Raw genomic sequence first — 16,530 nt, 5'->3', positions numbered from 1 at the left:
ACAACCCTGGGCAGTGGGGTTTGGACTTTGGCTTCGGCCCTGGGCAATGGGGCTCGGGCTTTGGCTTTGGCTCCAGCAAGTCTAACGCCAGCCCTGGTGACCCCCATTAAAATGGGGTCACAACCCTTTGGAGTCCCGACCCACAGTTTGAGAACCACCAATATAAGCCTTTCACAGGATTGCTCACTGCAGCTTCAGAATCTCCAGTAAAACATTTAAGCATGTGCTTAACTTTAAGCACATACTTAAGTCCATCCCTATTCAGCAAAGAAAAGTATTTGGGGCTTTATTCAGGAGAGTATTTAAGCGGGCCCTAAATAGGGGTGCTTTCCCGAATAGAGGCCTTACAGAAGGGCAGATGCAATAATTACAGGCCTCGAAGGAAAACTGCAGTGTAATAAAGCTATTCAAATCACTGCAAAGAGTAAGACACATTTTGAAATAAATAAAAAAGAATTATAAAGTTATAGATAGGATCCTTGACAGTATAAAGGTAGAATACGACTGTAAATGCAGCTATCATTTGAAGCGTAAGAGTTCCATAACTGTTGTGAAGTTCTACTCTTTTGTTTAACTTTACACTTTAAATATCGCAAGATGTTAGTCCTCTTCCTCTTCCTTCCACTCAGGTCCTAAGGCACATAGCAGTAAAAATCATTTTTTAATTCAATATAAAGTACTTTATAAATAAAGCACATGTCAGCAGAAGATATTAGGTTTGCTCTAGTCCCCATCATTGGTGCTTGGGTCTACACAGTCCTGGCCAAGTTTTATTTCAGAGAACAAGGCAAACTCATGTCAGTTACACCCAACACCCATTTAGTCCAATTGTGTTGTATGGGTTTACCTTAGAGCAGAAAGTGGCCCAGTATCTCCACCGCCCTCTTTCTGTGCAATAACTCCAGCATAGTCCAGCCTGCATGCTGCTTGTACTGCCCACCTTTTTGATGCCTTACGTCTCTATTCCTAAATACACTGAAAGAAGAAGATCCTCTCTTGGTGTTGAAGTGCCAGGACCAAATTTTGGCCTCACTTACACTTGTATAAGCCCTTTGAACTCAGTGGGTTTGACTTTGTGCAGGTGTGAATGAGTGCAGAATTTGCTCCATACACGCATTTTTAACACTGTTAAATGAATAACAAAATAGAATTTATATTACAGTTTAGAAAACTGAAGACAAATGTGTTGTAAAAGAGAAAAGTTGTTCCAGCATTGTTGGAGGCCATTCGGTGATAACATTGCTTTGTCTGTCAGTGCGGGTCTTTTCTGGAATACTGTCTTTGTGAACCTAACTGTTGAATCAGAACACCTGTAAAGTTGGATATAGGAGATAGATGTATGCATATGAGTGTTGAAATAGGATTACCAGGATAAACTTCTGAGAGGGAGATAACATAAGAAAGAGACAATAGAGCATAACAATCCAAATGTAGTTAGGTTTTGTCTTGGCCTAAGATTTTGTACAATCTAGTCAGCCTTTCTCAAATGTGGCCACCGTGGCCGTCAGGGGTTTTTTTTATGGCCACAGCCTCCTAGGCAGTGATTAGAGGGAGAGCGGCAAACCATTCACCCCTTCCTTGGGGCCACCAGTAGGGGTTGGGCCTTGCCCTCCTCCATAGCCACAAAAACCAGAGTAGCAGGCAGCCAGTGTGAGTTCCCCGCTTTCCAAGGGAAGGGGCAGTGGGGCTAGGGTGATCAGACAGAAAATGTGAAAAATTGACCCAGGGGGTGGTGGGTAATAGGAGGCTATATAAGAGAAAGATCCAAAAATCAGGACTCTACCTATAAAATCGGGACATCTAGTCACCCTAAGTGAGGCTCAGGCTTCAGCCCTGGGGCGTTGGGTGGCAGACTCCGGCAACGGGGTTTCGGGTTCCAGCCGCAGGGCTTCGGGCTCCATCCCCCAGCTGCAGGGCTTTTGGTTCCAGCCCTGTGCTCACCCCTCCCCGCATCGCTCATGGCCCCCACTGCCCTTAAGCAGCCCTTCATTGCTCCTGGCCCCTGCTGCCTCCCTACCCACCTCTCCATTCAGAGCTTAATTTGTTCCCCAGCTTGCCCAGCCTGAGAAAGTCTGCTGTGAAAAGTGATATTACCAAACCTACAGATACCAGTTATCACAGGAGCAGACTTACTAGCTAGCAAGTCTAAAAAAACAATCAAAAAACCCCAAACCTGCAACCAAGAAAACAAAAGAAACAACAACAACAACAACAAAAGAAGAACATGCAAAGCAGCTTATTTTGTTTCAATTCTGTTTAGGTCCGGTAAAGAATAGAGACAACTGTACATTATTTCTGAGTCTGAAAAAACCCTACATAAATAAATTACAATGATTTGGACATGGATATGTGCATATTTATTTGTCTTTCCTAAAGTTAATTAAGTATTTTAGGAAAAATTGTCAGAGCAGCCACCATCAAGAGCTGGTGGCCGCACTCTAAGGCCACCAAAATATTTCTTGTGAGAACCTCTTCTAGATTAAACAAATTGTGCACCCAACCTCAGTTTGTTTCTATTCATCATGGCCATTATAAAGTTGCTGTGCTTGCCCCAATGATGGTATCAAATGGAATATTTGTCTGCCAGCCATCCAGATTGTTGTGTGAAAATTCATTCCATAATCTGATTAGTCACTCATGTTTGTACTATGATCATCTGTCTTTCATTTCTGCAGAACTCTCTGCAAGAGCCCCACTGGAAAGAGTTGGAGGAGAGTCGGGAACAACAGTTCAAGATGCTTCAGAATGGCTTAATGTCCAGAGAAACAGCTCAGAAAATGTCTGCCTATCAGGCTGCAAGAATTGGAGCCACTTCTTGTATATTGAGATAATACGTAAAATGAAATGACTCGGGAAAAAATCCAGACCTGGTGGAGATGGGAGCACTTCCTACTGTGACTGCTAATGCGAGGGTTGAATTTAGCCCTCTTTCTCATATGTGTAGGCTGCAGAGTCAAATTATGGTTGGTGTATCTGAAGCAGAATTTGGTAACTTGTATTTTAAATGTGTGTTGAGACATTTTTCCATTAAGAATTAAAACATGTAATAGATTAAATATTTACTTTGAAATTTGTTTGTGGTAACAAACTAACAGGTAAGAATATTGTAGAGAGGACTTTCAGTGTATACCCTTTATATGCTATGCCAGTTGTTTGCTATGTTCATTTTCTGAAATAAAAAGTAAAAATATGTGAAACAAACAGAATTTTTACTTTTGCATTTAGCTCTTCACAGGATGTGATCAACCAGAGTTTAGAACAGGGATCAATGATCTTACAATAAGTACAGAATGTGATTACCTGCCCATACCAGCAGGTCAACCAGTTTCAACACTGGTTGTGGAGGAGCTAGGGAGGAAAACAGGTTTGCATCCCAGGGTCCAATACAGGATATTTCCAAGTGCAGTCAGGCTCTCTGCCTCCCTTGTAAAACTGAGATGATTATAATGACTTAGGCCCCAATTCAGTATGGTATTTAAGCATGGGCCTGACTTTAAGCACATATTAGTCCCACTCAGGTGAAGTTGCTCAAGAAGCAAATTCCCTTCATCTCAAAGTGATGATATGAGAAAGTAACATTCCTTATTCTCTTTAGAGAGCAGTTTTCAGAAGCAATCAAAACTCTGTTAGTCACCTAAAATTAATTTGACATCTATGATCATTTCTATGCTGTTTCCATAAATGAACCTTCAAGTCATAAGGCTATGTAGGCATAATGCCTGAGGGAATGTAAATCTCAATTAAAATCTGTGCAGCAGTGAGAATATGTAATGCATTTCTATCTTACATTTGTGCCAGTTGCAAGATATTTAATTATTGCCATTGCAAATATTGAAATTGAATCAGATTGTATCTGACATTAAATACAGGGAGCTGCTTTTAATGCTCATACAGCATTACAGTTCCTTCCTTTTACCAAAGGAAATCTAATGGGTTAAGGAATTCTTTTGTTGCCATCTAGCTGTGAAAATCTTTTCCACTATCTGCAATACTTATTAAATGTGCTGTGTTTTTCATTAATAAAAAATGTTTCCATCTCTGGATATACTGCAGATGATTTGAAGAGTTCTGTTGAGCCAATGGGGTTTAAAGGGTATGAGGAAGTGAGTGTAGCATTGAGGCAGAAGTTCAGTAGGAACAATTCAGGGAGAGAAAGAGTTGGATAGTGTGATCAGTCAGAGAGAGAACTGTGAAAATGAGGCCTATAAAAGGTTGAGCAATAGCCTATGCTGATGAGCTCTTTGGGGCAGGGAGTATATTTTCCTTTGTGTTTATCCAGCACTCAGTCTTGACTTGGACCTCTCTGTGCTACCATAACACAAATAGTAATGCCTACAGTCAGGACCCTGGATGCTATGGAGTTGAATAGCACCCCTTAAACATGCAGCTGTACCTAGCATTTTGGGAGTGAAAGAAAGTTAAAGACAGAGAGCTGATCAGGAACACTATATGGATGTTGGCACAGGGCATCACATTGTGGCTTACTTCCTCTGAGATGCTGTTCCTGATAATCAAAGCTCAAGAGTCAGGTTCAAGCTATCTCAGTGACCATCTCCCTTTTGTGCCCCACACACCAGGCAGCAGCAAGCAAGGATGACAATGTGGTAGGTGTCCTCCAGATGAAATTCAAAGAAGGCTGGAGGAAGAGTGTTCTCACTGGAGAACCCTAGGCTGTGAAATTCCCTACCAGAAGTAGTGATCATCCTGGTTCTTGCTAACTTAGGACACAATGCACATAACTTACTTGGATGACCCAATAAGTCAAGGGAGGAACAGAGAATTTAGGGGACGAAGCAATGTGATTCTCACTTTTCTATATAGACTCATGATTTTACAGTGATGCATGAATTATAGCAGAGCACATTGGATAAAACCAAGGTTAACCACCCTGATTGTGACAATCTCAGATAACTGTCATATTTACATCATATGTTTAGGTCCACACACTACATTGGCACATTGCAACATATTGTGATAATGCATGTATCCTCATCATATTGAACTTAAGCTAGAGCTGGATAGACAATTCATAATGAGTAATTTGTTCTACAAATTTTGCATCTTTTTTCTGTTCAGATTGTGATTTTCCAAAATGTATTAATTGTTCAAAATTATTCACTATGTGATTTCTGTGATTAATTCTTGATATATAGGATGTTCACAACTAACTCGTTACAAGTATTTAATATTCAAAATTTGAGCTGTTTTGATTGGACAGACAGGGAAATGGTATTTTCCTGGATGTCAAATAACTCCTTAAACTAGACTGCCTCCTCTCAACCCCAAAATCCAGCACCAAGGAGTTGGCAATGCTACATCCGCTCCCTCCATTCAAAAATCATGATCCAGGCCCCCCAAAAACATGAGATTGGTTTAAAAGTCATGAGATTAATAAAAAATAATAATACATTTTGGTTTCTTTATATTTACCTTCTGGTTTCCAAGCTGTGAGGGGGTGCACTTGCTTTACATTTTCAAGCTTTTCTCTGTAACCATGAAGGCTAATCTAGAAATTTACTTTTTTCAAATGAAAACTGCGAGCTTCATGGAACCTCTTGCCACAAGCAGCTGGGGCTTTACAAAATACACCAAATAATAATAAGAGTTGGCTGTAGTGTCTCACTAACATTTCTGTGCCTTAGAGAACTCTGCCTAGGCAAGTTTCCATGAGTAGTTTTGGACTGTGGCAGAATCCAAGATGCACATCATGGTTGGGGTTTCTTATTGCCTTTCTACTGAGGGAATCCTTATTTCCATCTGAAGGAGGAAGTGGTCCGCCTGAAGCTGGTCAGAAATTTTCCAATGAAACTTTGTTTTGTCAGAAAATGCTGGTTCATCAAACCTGAATTTTCTTGCAAAAGCAAGTCGAGTTCAGTGAACGTGCAGCCAGGGTTCTGATGGACACTAGGCCTCCCATGTCCACAGCACAGCTCCAGGATAGATGTGTCATGCCAGGGTTTCCAAGCTCCTTGCTGTGGAGCAAGGAGGTTGGCAGGCCTGGAAACCTCTATAACTGTGGCTTGGCTCCTGACTCCATATCATAGAGTCTGCAAGCCCTAAGAACTCTGATTCAAATCAGGGCTTTCAGAGCTTCCAGGCTCATTTCCATGGAGTCAAGTGCCTGGAAGCCCAGGGAGACCCAGCTCTGACAGTTCTCTCAGTCTTGGTCTCAGAATGATACCAAATTTCAAACACTGAAACTTCTCACAAAACAGGAATTCCACATTTGATCCAGATTGAGGTCCTTGCTCAACCCAAGCATCCAGTGCAGGGTATTGTTAGCTCTGAGTGTGTATGTGATAGTGGGGTTCTGGAGGTTACCTGTGAGAAGGCTAAGAAGGACAGTGCGTATGGGAGCTTTGGGTCTGCTGTAGCCAAGGTGGATAGTGATTGATGTCTCTGGGGGGACAGCATCTCTCTTGGTAAACCTGGGCCTATGGCATCTGAGAGTTTCTAATTCAGATAGTTGCCCAGGCTGGTCTGGGGGGCTCACATATTATATGGCTACAGTGCTCTGCTGCCCCAGGGCTAGCCAGGCACCCAGAGAGGCCCATTCAAACCCTCTGTCCAGCTGCCAATAACGTTCTTCCCTAGGCTGGAACTGCGGGAGTTATGCTGAGGCCCGAGCATCACCCTGAAAACTACAACCCCCAGCGTACACCGGGGCCGGATGGAAGGTGGGGCCGAAGTCAAACAGACTGCTAATTGATATTCATGCCGTCCAATCAGCGAGTCGGAAGGGCAATGGCCTCGCCAATGATTGGGCGGCAGGGATGGGCCGCGCGGCCTCCGTGTGGAGTTTTTAGATCTGCCCCTGAGGAGGTGAGTATCGTGAGCTGGGGCTGCTGGGATCGGGATCTCAGGGCGCCCGCCCGCTCTGTGCTGAGTCCCCAGGAACGTAGCGTGGAGCCGGGGCAGCAGGTGAGACGGGAACGTAGCGTGGAGCCGGCTGCCAGCCGGGCGCGGGGGCTTGGAGCCTGGGCCGGAGCTCCCCCCAACGCCCCTGAGAGCCGGGCGCGACACCCCCAGGGGGAGCCTGGCCCGCCCCCCACACGGCAAGCAGGGCCTGGCCTTCCCCCCAATATCCTAGGCCCGCAAAGGAGACGGGCCTGTGGCCTCCCTCCCCCCCCCCTCCGCGAGACAGGCCTGTGGCCTCCCTTCTCCCTCACCCCCCCCCCCTCCGCGAGACGGGCCTGTAGCCTCCCTTCCCTTCTCCCTCCCTTCCCCTCTCCCCCGCCGCGAGACGGGCCTGTAGCCTCCCTTCCCTTCTCCCTCCCTTCCCCTCTCCCCCGCCGCGAGACGGGCCTGTGGCCTCCCTTCCCCCCCCCCCCCTGCGCGAAACGGGCCTGTAGCCCCTTTTCCCTTCTCCCTCCCTTCCCTTCTCCCCCGCCGCGAGACGGGCCTGTGGCCTCCCTTCTCCCTCACCCCCCCCCCTCCGCGAGACGGGCCTGTGGCCTCCCTTCCCTTCTCCCTCCCTTCCCTTCTCCCCCGCCGCGAGACGGGCCTGTGGCCCTCCCTTCCCTTCCCTCTCCCCTGCCCCCGCCGCGAGACGGACCTGAGCCCTAGCCATGCTCTAATTCCTCTGTCGCCCCCCCATCTCCAGATGTACATGCAATTACCTCCACTCTTTCCTGCCCATCTTAGAACGAGGTGGGCCTTTGAGATCTGCTGTTACCATTGTGTTCTTTCCTAGGGCAAGAATTACCTCTGAATGCTGCTCCCCTCCGCCAAAGTCTTGCTGATCATCTCACTATCATAGAGGGAGTCTGTCAGGCTATTGCCCCATTAGCTTTCTCATGCTTTCTTCCTCCACCGCTGCCCTGAGGGAATTGGGCCTGTAGGGGATCACTGACCCTCCTGCTCAATCCTGGCTCTGCTCCCTCACATTCCATATGGAAAGGGGGTGTGGTTATTGCTCCTTTCTGATCAATTCCTGAACTGACTGTGTATCATATCAGAGTGACAAGGAGGGTGAGGTAATATCTTTTATTAGACCAACTTCTGTTAGTGAGGAAAAACAAGCTTCATAGCTTACATGGCGCTCCTTTTCAGGTTTGGGAAACAGAGAAGGGGGAGCCAGTGGAGGGATTCAGAAAGAGGGATGACATGGTTATAGCAATGAGCTAGGAAAATTATCTTTGCAGCAGCATTCTGAATGGGTATGGGTTGGGGAAGATTGTTGCACTATCGAGATGAGAGATTGGATGAGAGTTTTAGCAGTGTGGCTGGATAGGAAAGCTCATATCTTAGAGATGTTATGGAGAAAGAATCAACAATATTTAGATATAGCTTGGATATGACAGCCTAGAGAGAGGTTCAAGTCAGGCTATGGGCCTGAGTGATAGACAGGTTGGTGGTGGTGGTGGTCAAAGTGATCAAGAAAGAAGGTGATGGAAATTTCCAAGACTGAGGCATTAGCATTTAATGTTTTCCTGACCATGTCAGGTATGTTGTTTCTGTGAATTGTCTTACTAACTCCTGTACAAACTGAACATTGAAACTCAGCCCACTAACATGTTAAAATTTGCCTAGTCTTATTTAGGGTTTCAATGCTTGTGTTAATACACCTTTATTCCTAGTGTAGACAAGTCCCTAGCATAGATGGACCATCAGCATTTTAAGCAATGTCATGTAATTGCTCAGAGCAAGGCTGATTGACAAGGTGCCTAAAAGGTTAGTAGATTATCTGTGTGCTTCCCAGTGTTGTAAATGCTGGTGGAACTGAACTGGAGTTGTTAATAGAAAAAATAGTCTGTTAAACTTTCTCTAGTGTAAACAAGGCTTACTGTCAGGGAAATAGCACTTGGGTAGCAGGAACTGTGCTCTGTGTCAGTCAAAATAGTGTGTTAATTGTAGCATATTCATGATGCAACTGTAACCAAGTCTCTGTGGGAGGATTGTAAAACAAGAACAGTAGCAATGTGTGAAGAACTCCTTGAATTTGAGGTAGGAATGTGGTGTGGTTTTCCTTGTTATATCTCATCCTACAATTAATACAGATTTTGCTATGAGATGCAATGAAAGGTTAAAAATATTCAGTAGTTTAATAAACAGCTGTTTTTTCTTTCTAGGTCAAGGTTTATCAAAAACTCTGATTTAAGCTTCATAAATTTGACACTGAGCATTGTCTTCATGCCACTTTTTTTACTGAGACTAATAGTGTTTCTGTGCCAAAATGAAAAGTATTCAGTTAAATTCATATCCCTATAGAGAGTTCTCCCAAATGAACCCCCAAAAAAACAAACCCCACCACCATCAGCTTCCCCAAGTTCTCTTTACAGCCAATTTTAGGCACTTACAACTACCAAGGCTGTATCAGAAACAGCCAGGCATTTTGTGTAACTAGACATTCCTTTCATGCACCAACAATTTGTTTAATATGAGACAACTTTTTTGTTTTGGGTTCCAGACCAATATTCTATCATGCATCTGGTTATTAGATGACCTGAAAAAGGAGTGCTTCACATATTAAAAAAAAGTTTTGTCTTTTTTTATGTGAACAAGTTGTCCCCCCCACCTTTTTTTTTTTTTTTTTTTTTTTTTTTTTTTTTTTTTTAAACCAGTGCTCCTTGTGAAACTAGAGAACTGTAGTACAAGGTTGTTTTTTAGTGCTTAATTCAACATGGGCAGAGGTGGAGTGCTCAAGTTTTTTGAGCCCCATACAGATTTATATCTGTGGATATAAATCGGTATGAGCGGAACCAGGTGGGCACCAGGCTCAATGGCAGCTGTTCCTGAGCTCGCTTTAGTGTTAATGTGGTATGCCTACCTCCCAGATGGGAGACGCAGACAGCTGTGTGGAAGGGCTCTGGGCGGGGCTGCAGGTGGTTACAGCTGTGCCAGAGGAGCTGCGGGCACATGGTGCTGGCTCCTGGAGCAGTGGTCCCACATTTGGCTCCTTTCACTTCTGTGGTTCCTGGGAGAGCCCTGTGGTTCCACGGATACTGATTTATATCTGCATCTGTGGATATAAATTTGTGTCTGCGCAGGGTTCTGAATCTTGTTTTAAACTTCTCTCAAGTGTTTGTCAGTGTTTGAGCTGATAGACATGTCATGGGTCCACAGGATCAGTGCTATGACCCAGCTTTTAAACAGTCTGTTGGAGAAACCCCTTCAGTAACGCAGACCCCCAAAGGGTCTCACTTCTTCCTTTAGGGTAGGCCACACATCCTCTCTGCCTCTGAGACTGAACCTCTGGGCTCAAGCACTCTTGCTTCATACCATGAGGTCTGCCCGGCTTGTTCACTTCAGATAGACTCCTGATTAGAGAATCTGTGCTCTTGGGACTAATGCACCACAGCAAGTATTTTCAGTGACACCAGGCTGTGTTTTCAAAACAGTAGGGTTTAATAGTCAGCTAGAACACAACATTTTAAGTCCTTAGGTTAGCATAGAGAAGGTAAGTAAAAGACCTATTATTCTGGCTTAGCCAGATGGACTTCACCAGGCAAGCTGTAGTACAGGGGTCGGCAACCTTTCAGAAGTGGTAGGCCGAATCTTCATTTATTCAGTCTAATTTAAGGTTTCGCATGCCAGTAATACATGTTAAGGGTTTTAGAAGGTCTCTTTCTATAAGTCTGTAATATATAACTAAACTATTGTTGTTTGTAAAGTAAATAAGGTTTTTAAAATGTTTAAGAAGCTTCATTTAAAATTAAATTAAAATGCAGACCCCTCTGGACCAGTGGCCAGGACCCAGGCAGTGCAAGTGCCCCTGAAAATAAGCTCCTGTACCACAGGTTGCCTACCCCTGCTGTAGTAGATTCCACCTTAGAGCCTGTCTCTCTCTGACCCTTTGGAGAGTGCCAGGTGAAAACAGCCAGCCTCTTCCAGAAGTCCACTCTTCATCCCCTGCTGGTCAGCTCCTGCTCTTTTTGTCTCCAGGCAGGGCCATGCTGAGTTTGCCCCACTTACTGGAGCGTCCTGCTTTTGGGGTAGATCACTTGTTCCTCGGGGCTTCCATTGTCTCTGGAGCCTCTATTGATCTGTCAGTTTTAACCTTTAATAACCCATTTTTTCTGCACTTGTGTTTCCTGCACTGTTCCAGGATCAGGGTAGCAGTCGAAAGCGTAGAAGGAAACTGAAGCACACATAGGCTTTGTAAAAATATTACAGAACATTCCTACTTTTTCACAAGGAGTTAAAAAAAAAATTAAAACGTTCTAAAAAATCTCTTCTCCCCTCAGCTGAAATGTCTTCACTCTTGACACTTTGAAGTAACTACTAGTCCCTAGACAGCCACGTTCTATCAAATACAGGGTAGAAAAGAGTTGTTGCTAATGTAGAAACAAAAGAGCGCCCCACTTTATAACTCAAATAAAAATAGTCTTTGGGGACTTTGTGCCTTATTTTAGTTCTCTATGAGGTATAATCTTTTTCCTGTGTGTTCATTAGGTCTACAAATGTGGAGCTTGTCAAATAAAGCAAAATCAGTGAAGAGAAGGGACCTCTAACTTGTAAAGCAGGGATTCTCAAACTTCATTGCACCACAACCCCATTCTGATAACACAAATTATTATGCAACCCTAAGAGGGGAGGACCAAAGCCTGAGCCTGCCTGAGCCAAGGGGTGGGAAAGAGGCTAAAGCCAAAGCCCAAGGGCTTCAGCCCCAGGCGAGGCGCCTGTAACCTGAACCCTGACACCCAGGGCTGAATATCTCCGGCTTCTGCTGTGGGCCATGAGCTTTGGCTTTGACCCCAGGCTTCTTCATTTTGGACAGTGACAATAGATGATTCAGTTCCTGTTTCTAGTCTGTTCCACTATTTCCATATTGTCCAAATGCAGCCCTGTTAGTATTGCAAACTAGAAGGGTGGGGGAACATGCTAAATTGAAACACCTTCTCCAATATTTAAGTATTATGGGGGAAAAATACTTTCGGTTGTTTTGTGAGTTTTCTGCGTCAGTTAATTTCTGTAACGCTTTGACCTGGGACAAAGCTAAAATTCATTTTATCTGTTCTTTCTTTCTTTCTTTCTTTCTTTTTTTTTTTAAGATCTGCATTTTATTTGAAGTACTGTATCTTTGTAAAGGGGGCTAGTGTCCTGAATCCTTTTGTGACAGGTATGTTGTTGGAGACTGCATGTAATCTTCCTCCTGGACCCTTGTGTAAGCACACTCATGCTTTCCCCTCCAGAGTATTTTCCCCAATTGGAGACATAGGGATCTTAACTGACTTTCACTATAAAACGTTGCTTTGTGAAGCTACCTTAATGTGTGAGCAGTAGTCCCTGCCCTGTGTGAAACTACAAAGATGACATGCAGCCTACTTCCTGCATTCCCAAATACTTATAAGGAAACTTTTTAGTCCCACAAATACATATATGTAGAGCAGCTTCAACCCCAGAATAAAACATACACAGTATTTAATGGCCCCAGTAAAACAGTGTTGCCACCAAGTGACCTTTTTAGCTGTAGCCTCCTTTTATTTGCTTCCTTTAACCTAATCCTGGCCTTAATGCAATAGCTTCTTGAGTGAACCCCAAGAAAACATTGCTGGTGGAAAAGAATGGAGAGAGACTGTACAGTATTAAAATACCTAGGAAAGCAGTTCCCACAGAATAGTAGTAATGAAATCCTTAGGGCCCTCAGCCGTTAGAAACCAGACCACTAGAAAATTCTGGTAAAACTCCACTTGAAGATGTTCTTCTCGTAGTTATTAACCTAGGCACCAGTCCTTCAAGAAGTTATTCATTTGTGTAAATCTTACATGCCAAGTAATCCCACACTATGAGCAGTCCCCTATAAATGGGTACATATGTCTTGCAGGATTGGGATCATAATTCTTCACATTAACTTTCCCTTCACCTCTCTCTTCCTTGTTGTGAAAGGAAGAAACTGAGTTTAAGGTTGCTATTGAAAGTGCTCATGAAGGCAGTAAAATTGAGAATGTAGTAGTCTATTGACTCTTCTGCTGGGCAGTTGCAGATGCTTCAGTGGGCAGGGGTGATTTTTTTAACATCTTTTTAAGAACATAACTAGGCTTGGCAGAAATTTATTTTTTATGTTTAAGCATTTTTAATTTTTATCAGTTTATTTTCATAGTTGCAGAAAATATTAAGGGTCAGACAATATTTAACTTCCATTGTTGTACATGGTGGTGTTGTAGCTGTGTTGGTCCCAGGATATGAGAGTCAAGCTGGGTGAGGTAATAACTTTTTTATTGGACCAACTTCTGTTGGTGAGAGAGGCAAGCTTTCGAGCTTACACAGAGCTCTTCTTCCGGTCAGGGTAACATACTCAGTGTCACAGCTAAGTAAATGTTTAACATAACTAGCTGACCTATATTTAAGGGACCATCTGAGGTGAAGTGGCCTGTTAACACCCCTCTAGTCATAAGGGTTGGCTTGTTAACATCTCTTTAATCATCATTTTCCTGTGAGTTGATAGAAAGCAAATAGTGACTGCCTGGCCTCACCCCACAGTTATGGGGCATTTAGAGCACTGGATGAGGTACACCATATGTGATACGCATGTGTAGGATCCATGAATCTTGGAAGTGTGTGTTGTGGGAGGTGTTGATCATTGTAGCAGTGGAAGTGTGTCTGCAGGTTTTGCATCTGTTGTTCTGGCAGAGTCTGATGCGGCTTGGAGTTTGTGTGTCCTGGTTTGTGAAGAGCTTGCTTCTGATAATGAGCTTGGAGAGGCTAAGGTGGTTCAGGAAATGTTTCTTTCAGCATGGGGTCCCCATTGAGTATGGGTTGTAGCTATGTGGGTTCTAGTGTGGGGTGTTTGGTGACAACTAGGAGTCAGAGGGGTTTTTATTTCTGTATTAAGCAGGTTTTCTCTGTATATTTGGGTGGTCTGTTCTATGATGCAATTTTCTCTATTGAATAAAGACATTGGGTTTATGGCTTATTACAACATGCTGTAAACCACTAACAACCCAACCCTCCCCTCACCCTTCAGCTAGCTCTCCCCCTTCCTTTTCCTCCCTATAACTGAAGGGGTGTTACAGGGCCACTTACCCTTAAATGTTCCCATGAAATGTGTGTTATCTAGTAATGCTAAACAATCTGTTCCACCTTGTAGTTAGCTGAGATGCTGTGTACCTTTCCTAGATCTAAGGATGAGATCTGTTACCTCACCTACCTTGCCTCTCTAAGGCGGTGTCTATATGGCCACTTCCAGCACTAAAACTTTTGCTGCTCAGTGGTTTGAAAAAACACACCCCTGAGCGACAAAAGTTTAGTGTTGAAAAGCACCAGTATAGACAGTGCTTGCCTGGCGATTAAAGCTGCCACTGCTCAGTCAGGGTGTTTTTAAATCACCGGGAGAGCTCTCCCCCAGTGATAAAGCACAGTGTCCACACTGCCCATATCACAACGCTGCTACAGCCACACTGTAACGTGGGTGGTGTAGAAGTGCCCTAATAAGAGTTGATATTGAGATTCAGCGTTCAAACTTTATAACCTTTAAAACACACATTGTCAACATATGTCAAAATATACAAAGTAAATAGCCTTAAATAAAACTTCAGTAAGTTCTCAAGCAGTGTTTTTCTTTCTTTGCCTATTTATAAATTTCAACTATTGGTAAAAGTGTTTTGTTTTTTTCATCAGTTTGTGTGTGTACAGTGAAATTAACACTTATAGATCAAAAAAATATAATCCTTCTGGACCTGAAACTAATACTAAGCACAATGGTCAGTTTGGCAATAACAGGCCTATGGGGAAAACTGATAGTCTGTCATGCACTGTGAGCATTAATATCCATTATGAATTGTCCTCCAGTCTAGTACTGGATATTAGAATGAATGTCTAATCTTGCTTTTTAAGTTCTTTGCTATGACATCTCCTTACAATTAATTCTGTGGGTTATATATGCAGACTCTTAAACTTTAGTTTTCTCAGTTTTCCCTTAGGCCAAAAGTCAGAAGCTGGGAATGGGCAACATGATGGATCACTCGATGATTACCTGTTCTGTTCATTCCCTTTGGGGCACTGGCATTGGCCACCGTCAGAAGACAGGATACTGGGATAGATGGACCTTTGGTGTGACCCAGTATGGCCGTTCTTATGTTCAAAACTTTTAGTAACAGCAGCTTAGAAGTGTAGGCTTTTTTAAAAAAAAATCCATGTTTAGTCCCTTGCTGACTTTAAAAAGTGCAGAGTACTTAGCAGCTCCCGTTGAAGTTAATGGGCGCTGTTAGGTGCTTAGCACTATTGAAAATCAGGCTACTTGCTCAAGAACTTAACTTCATGTACCCACTGCTTTAAATCTTGGACTTGGTTTTCCAGCTATAGATGCACCCAATCTTCTCTGTGCCATATATTTTATAAAATCATATTACAGCTTATTCTTTTCACTAACTTGAATAGTCCTGATCATTTTAAGATTGTTTGCTTGCTTTAAGGAATAGAGAGTTCATGCTACCATCTATGCTTAGAGAGGTAGGTGGCTTTCTGCACAGCTGAATAAACCAGGCAGCTGAGAATCGTATATGTGGTTCAGAGACTGTTGCAGAAGAGAGGTGGTTTGTTTTGGGGGATGTTTTTTAAGAAGTTGAAAATCTTTGCTCCATTCAGCAAATTCTGGGACCCTAAAATCTCCAGTTTGAACTTGTTTATACCCACATTCTATCTTTGTTCTGATGTTGAAGATGACCCGCAAAAGAGAATTTGGGGTTGTACACTTTTGTTTTTTTTTTTCTGATATATAAACAGACAAACTGGGTTTTTAAGGGCACTTTTCTGCTTAGGGTTATTAGCGTTCTTGGCCTTTAGCTGAAGGCATGCTGTTCAGTTTTTTTTCAACTGTTCTAGGCATTTGTGTAAAAATATTTGTTAAATAAAACAATCTTTTAAATAGAATTTTAAAAAACACCACTCTTCAGTTAATCAGGTTTCATTTTCATCGATTTTTCTGGTGTCATGAATTATTCTCTGGTAATCCATTAATATTCCAGGGCAGACAAAGCTTGAAATTCTAATATTCAGCATCAAACAGCAAAACTGTGCACAAACCAGCTCTTTTTTGTGAGTTACCCATGCCCTAGTGAGGGAGAGGCCATAGCCTTCCGAGAGATTATGCAGATTGTTTTGGGAGCAGCCTAATCAGGCAGGACTCCAAAATGGCTTTTTGAATTTGTGCAAGGAATATATAGACTTGAATGCTCTACTCCTTCTGGCAAACTGTAACTGGCTTTTTTCAGCTGTAACTCTTTTTATGCTCTCAGCACTCTGGCCACTTCATAACCATCATGATCACAGCTATTGATATGATTGGCCAAGGTGCAGAAAACTCCCCATTAATTATGTTTAGCTTCTAGCCACCTTCAGTGGAACCGCTTTCGTCAATGTCTGTAGCTGGGGAGAGATGTGGTCAAGAACCCACCTTTCCCAGTGCTCTCAAAGCAAGGTACTTGCATGTCATGGGAGAGATTGGGTGAAGGAACAAGAAGGGAGAGAGAATGACAAATATATTGGAGGTGGTGTTACGGGAAGTGATACCAGTGAGACTCTGTTCCAAACTTGCCAAGTTTGGAGCTCTGCTGCCCACCTGTAAGTTATTGGTGGGCAAAAAACAATCTC

General features: G+C 43.3%; 1 protein-coding gene across 2 annotated transcripts in view; it reads left to right on the top strand.

Annotated features, from left to right (window-relative positions):
• The window catches only part of CFAP99 (cilia and flagella associated protein 99), an 86,699-nt gene extending 82,718 nt beyond the window's left edge, over nt 1–3,981 (top strand). For both annotated transcript variants that reach the window (XM_050947639.1, XM_050947638.1), the window contains one exon: nt 2,676–3,981. In XM_050947639.1, coding sequence (XP_050803596.1) covers nt 2,676–2,831 — 156 coding nt within the window. In that variant the 3' untranslated portion in view covers nt 2,832–3,981. The remainder of the gene's footprint in view (nt 1–2,675) is intronic.
• Nucleotides 3,982–16,530: the final 12,549 nt, after the last annotated feature.

Source organism: Gopherus flavomarginatus, chromosome 3 (genome assembly GCF_025201925.1).
Source record: "Gopherus flavomarginatus isolate rGopFla2 chromosome 3, rGopFla2.mat.asm, whole genome shotgun sequence".
Taxonomy (NCBI): Eukaryota; Metazoa; Chordata; order Testudines; family Testudinidae; genus Gopherus; species Gopherus flavomarginatus.
The sequence above is the reverse complement of the archived record's forward strand: the minus strand, read 5'-3'. Positions and strand labels throughout refer to the sequence as shown.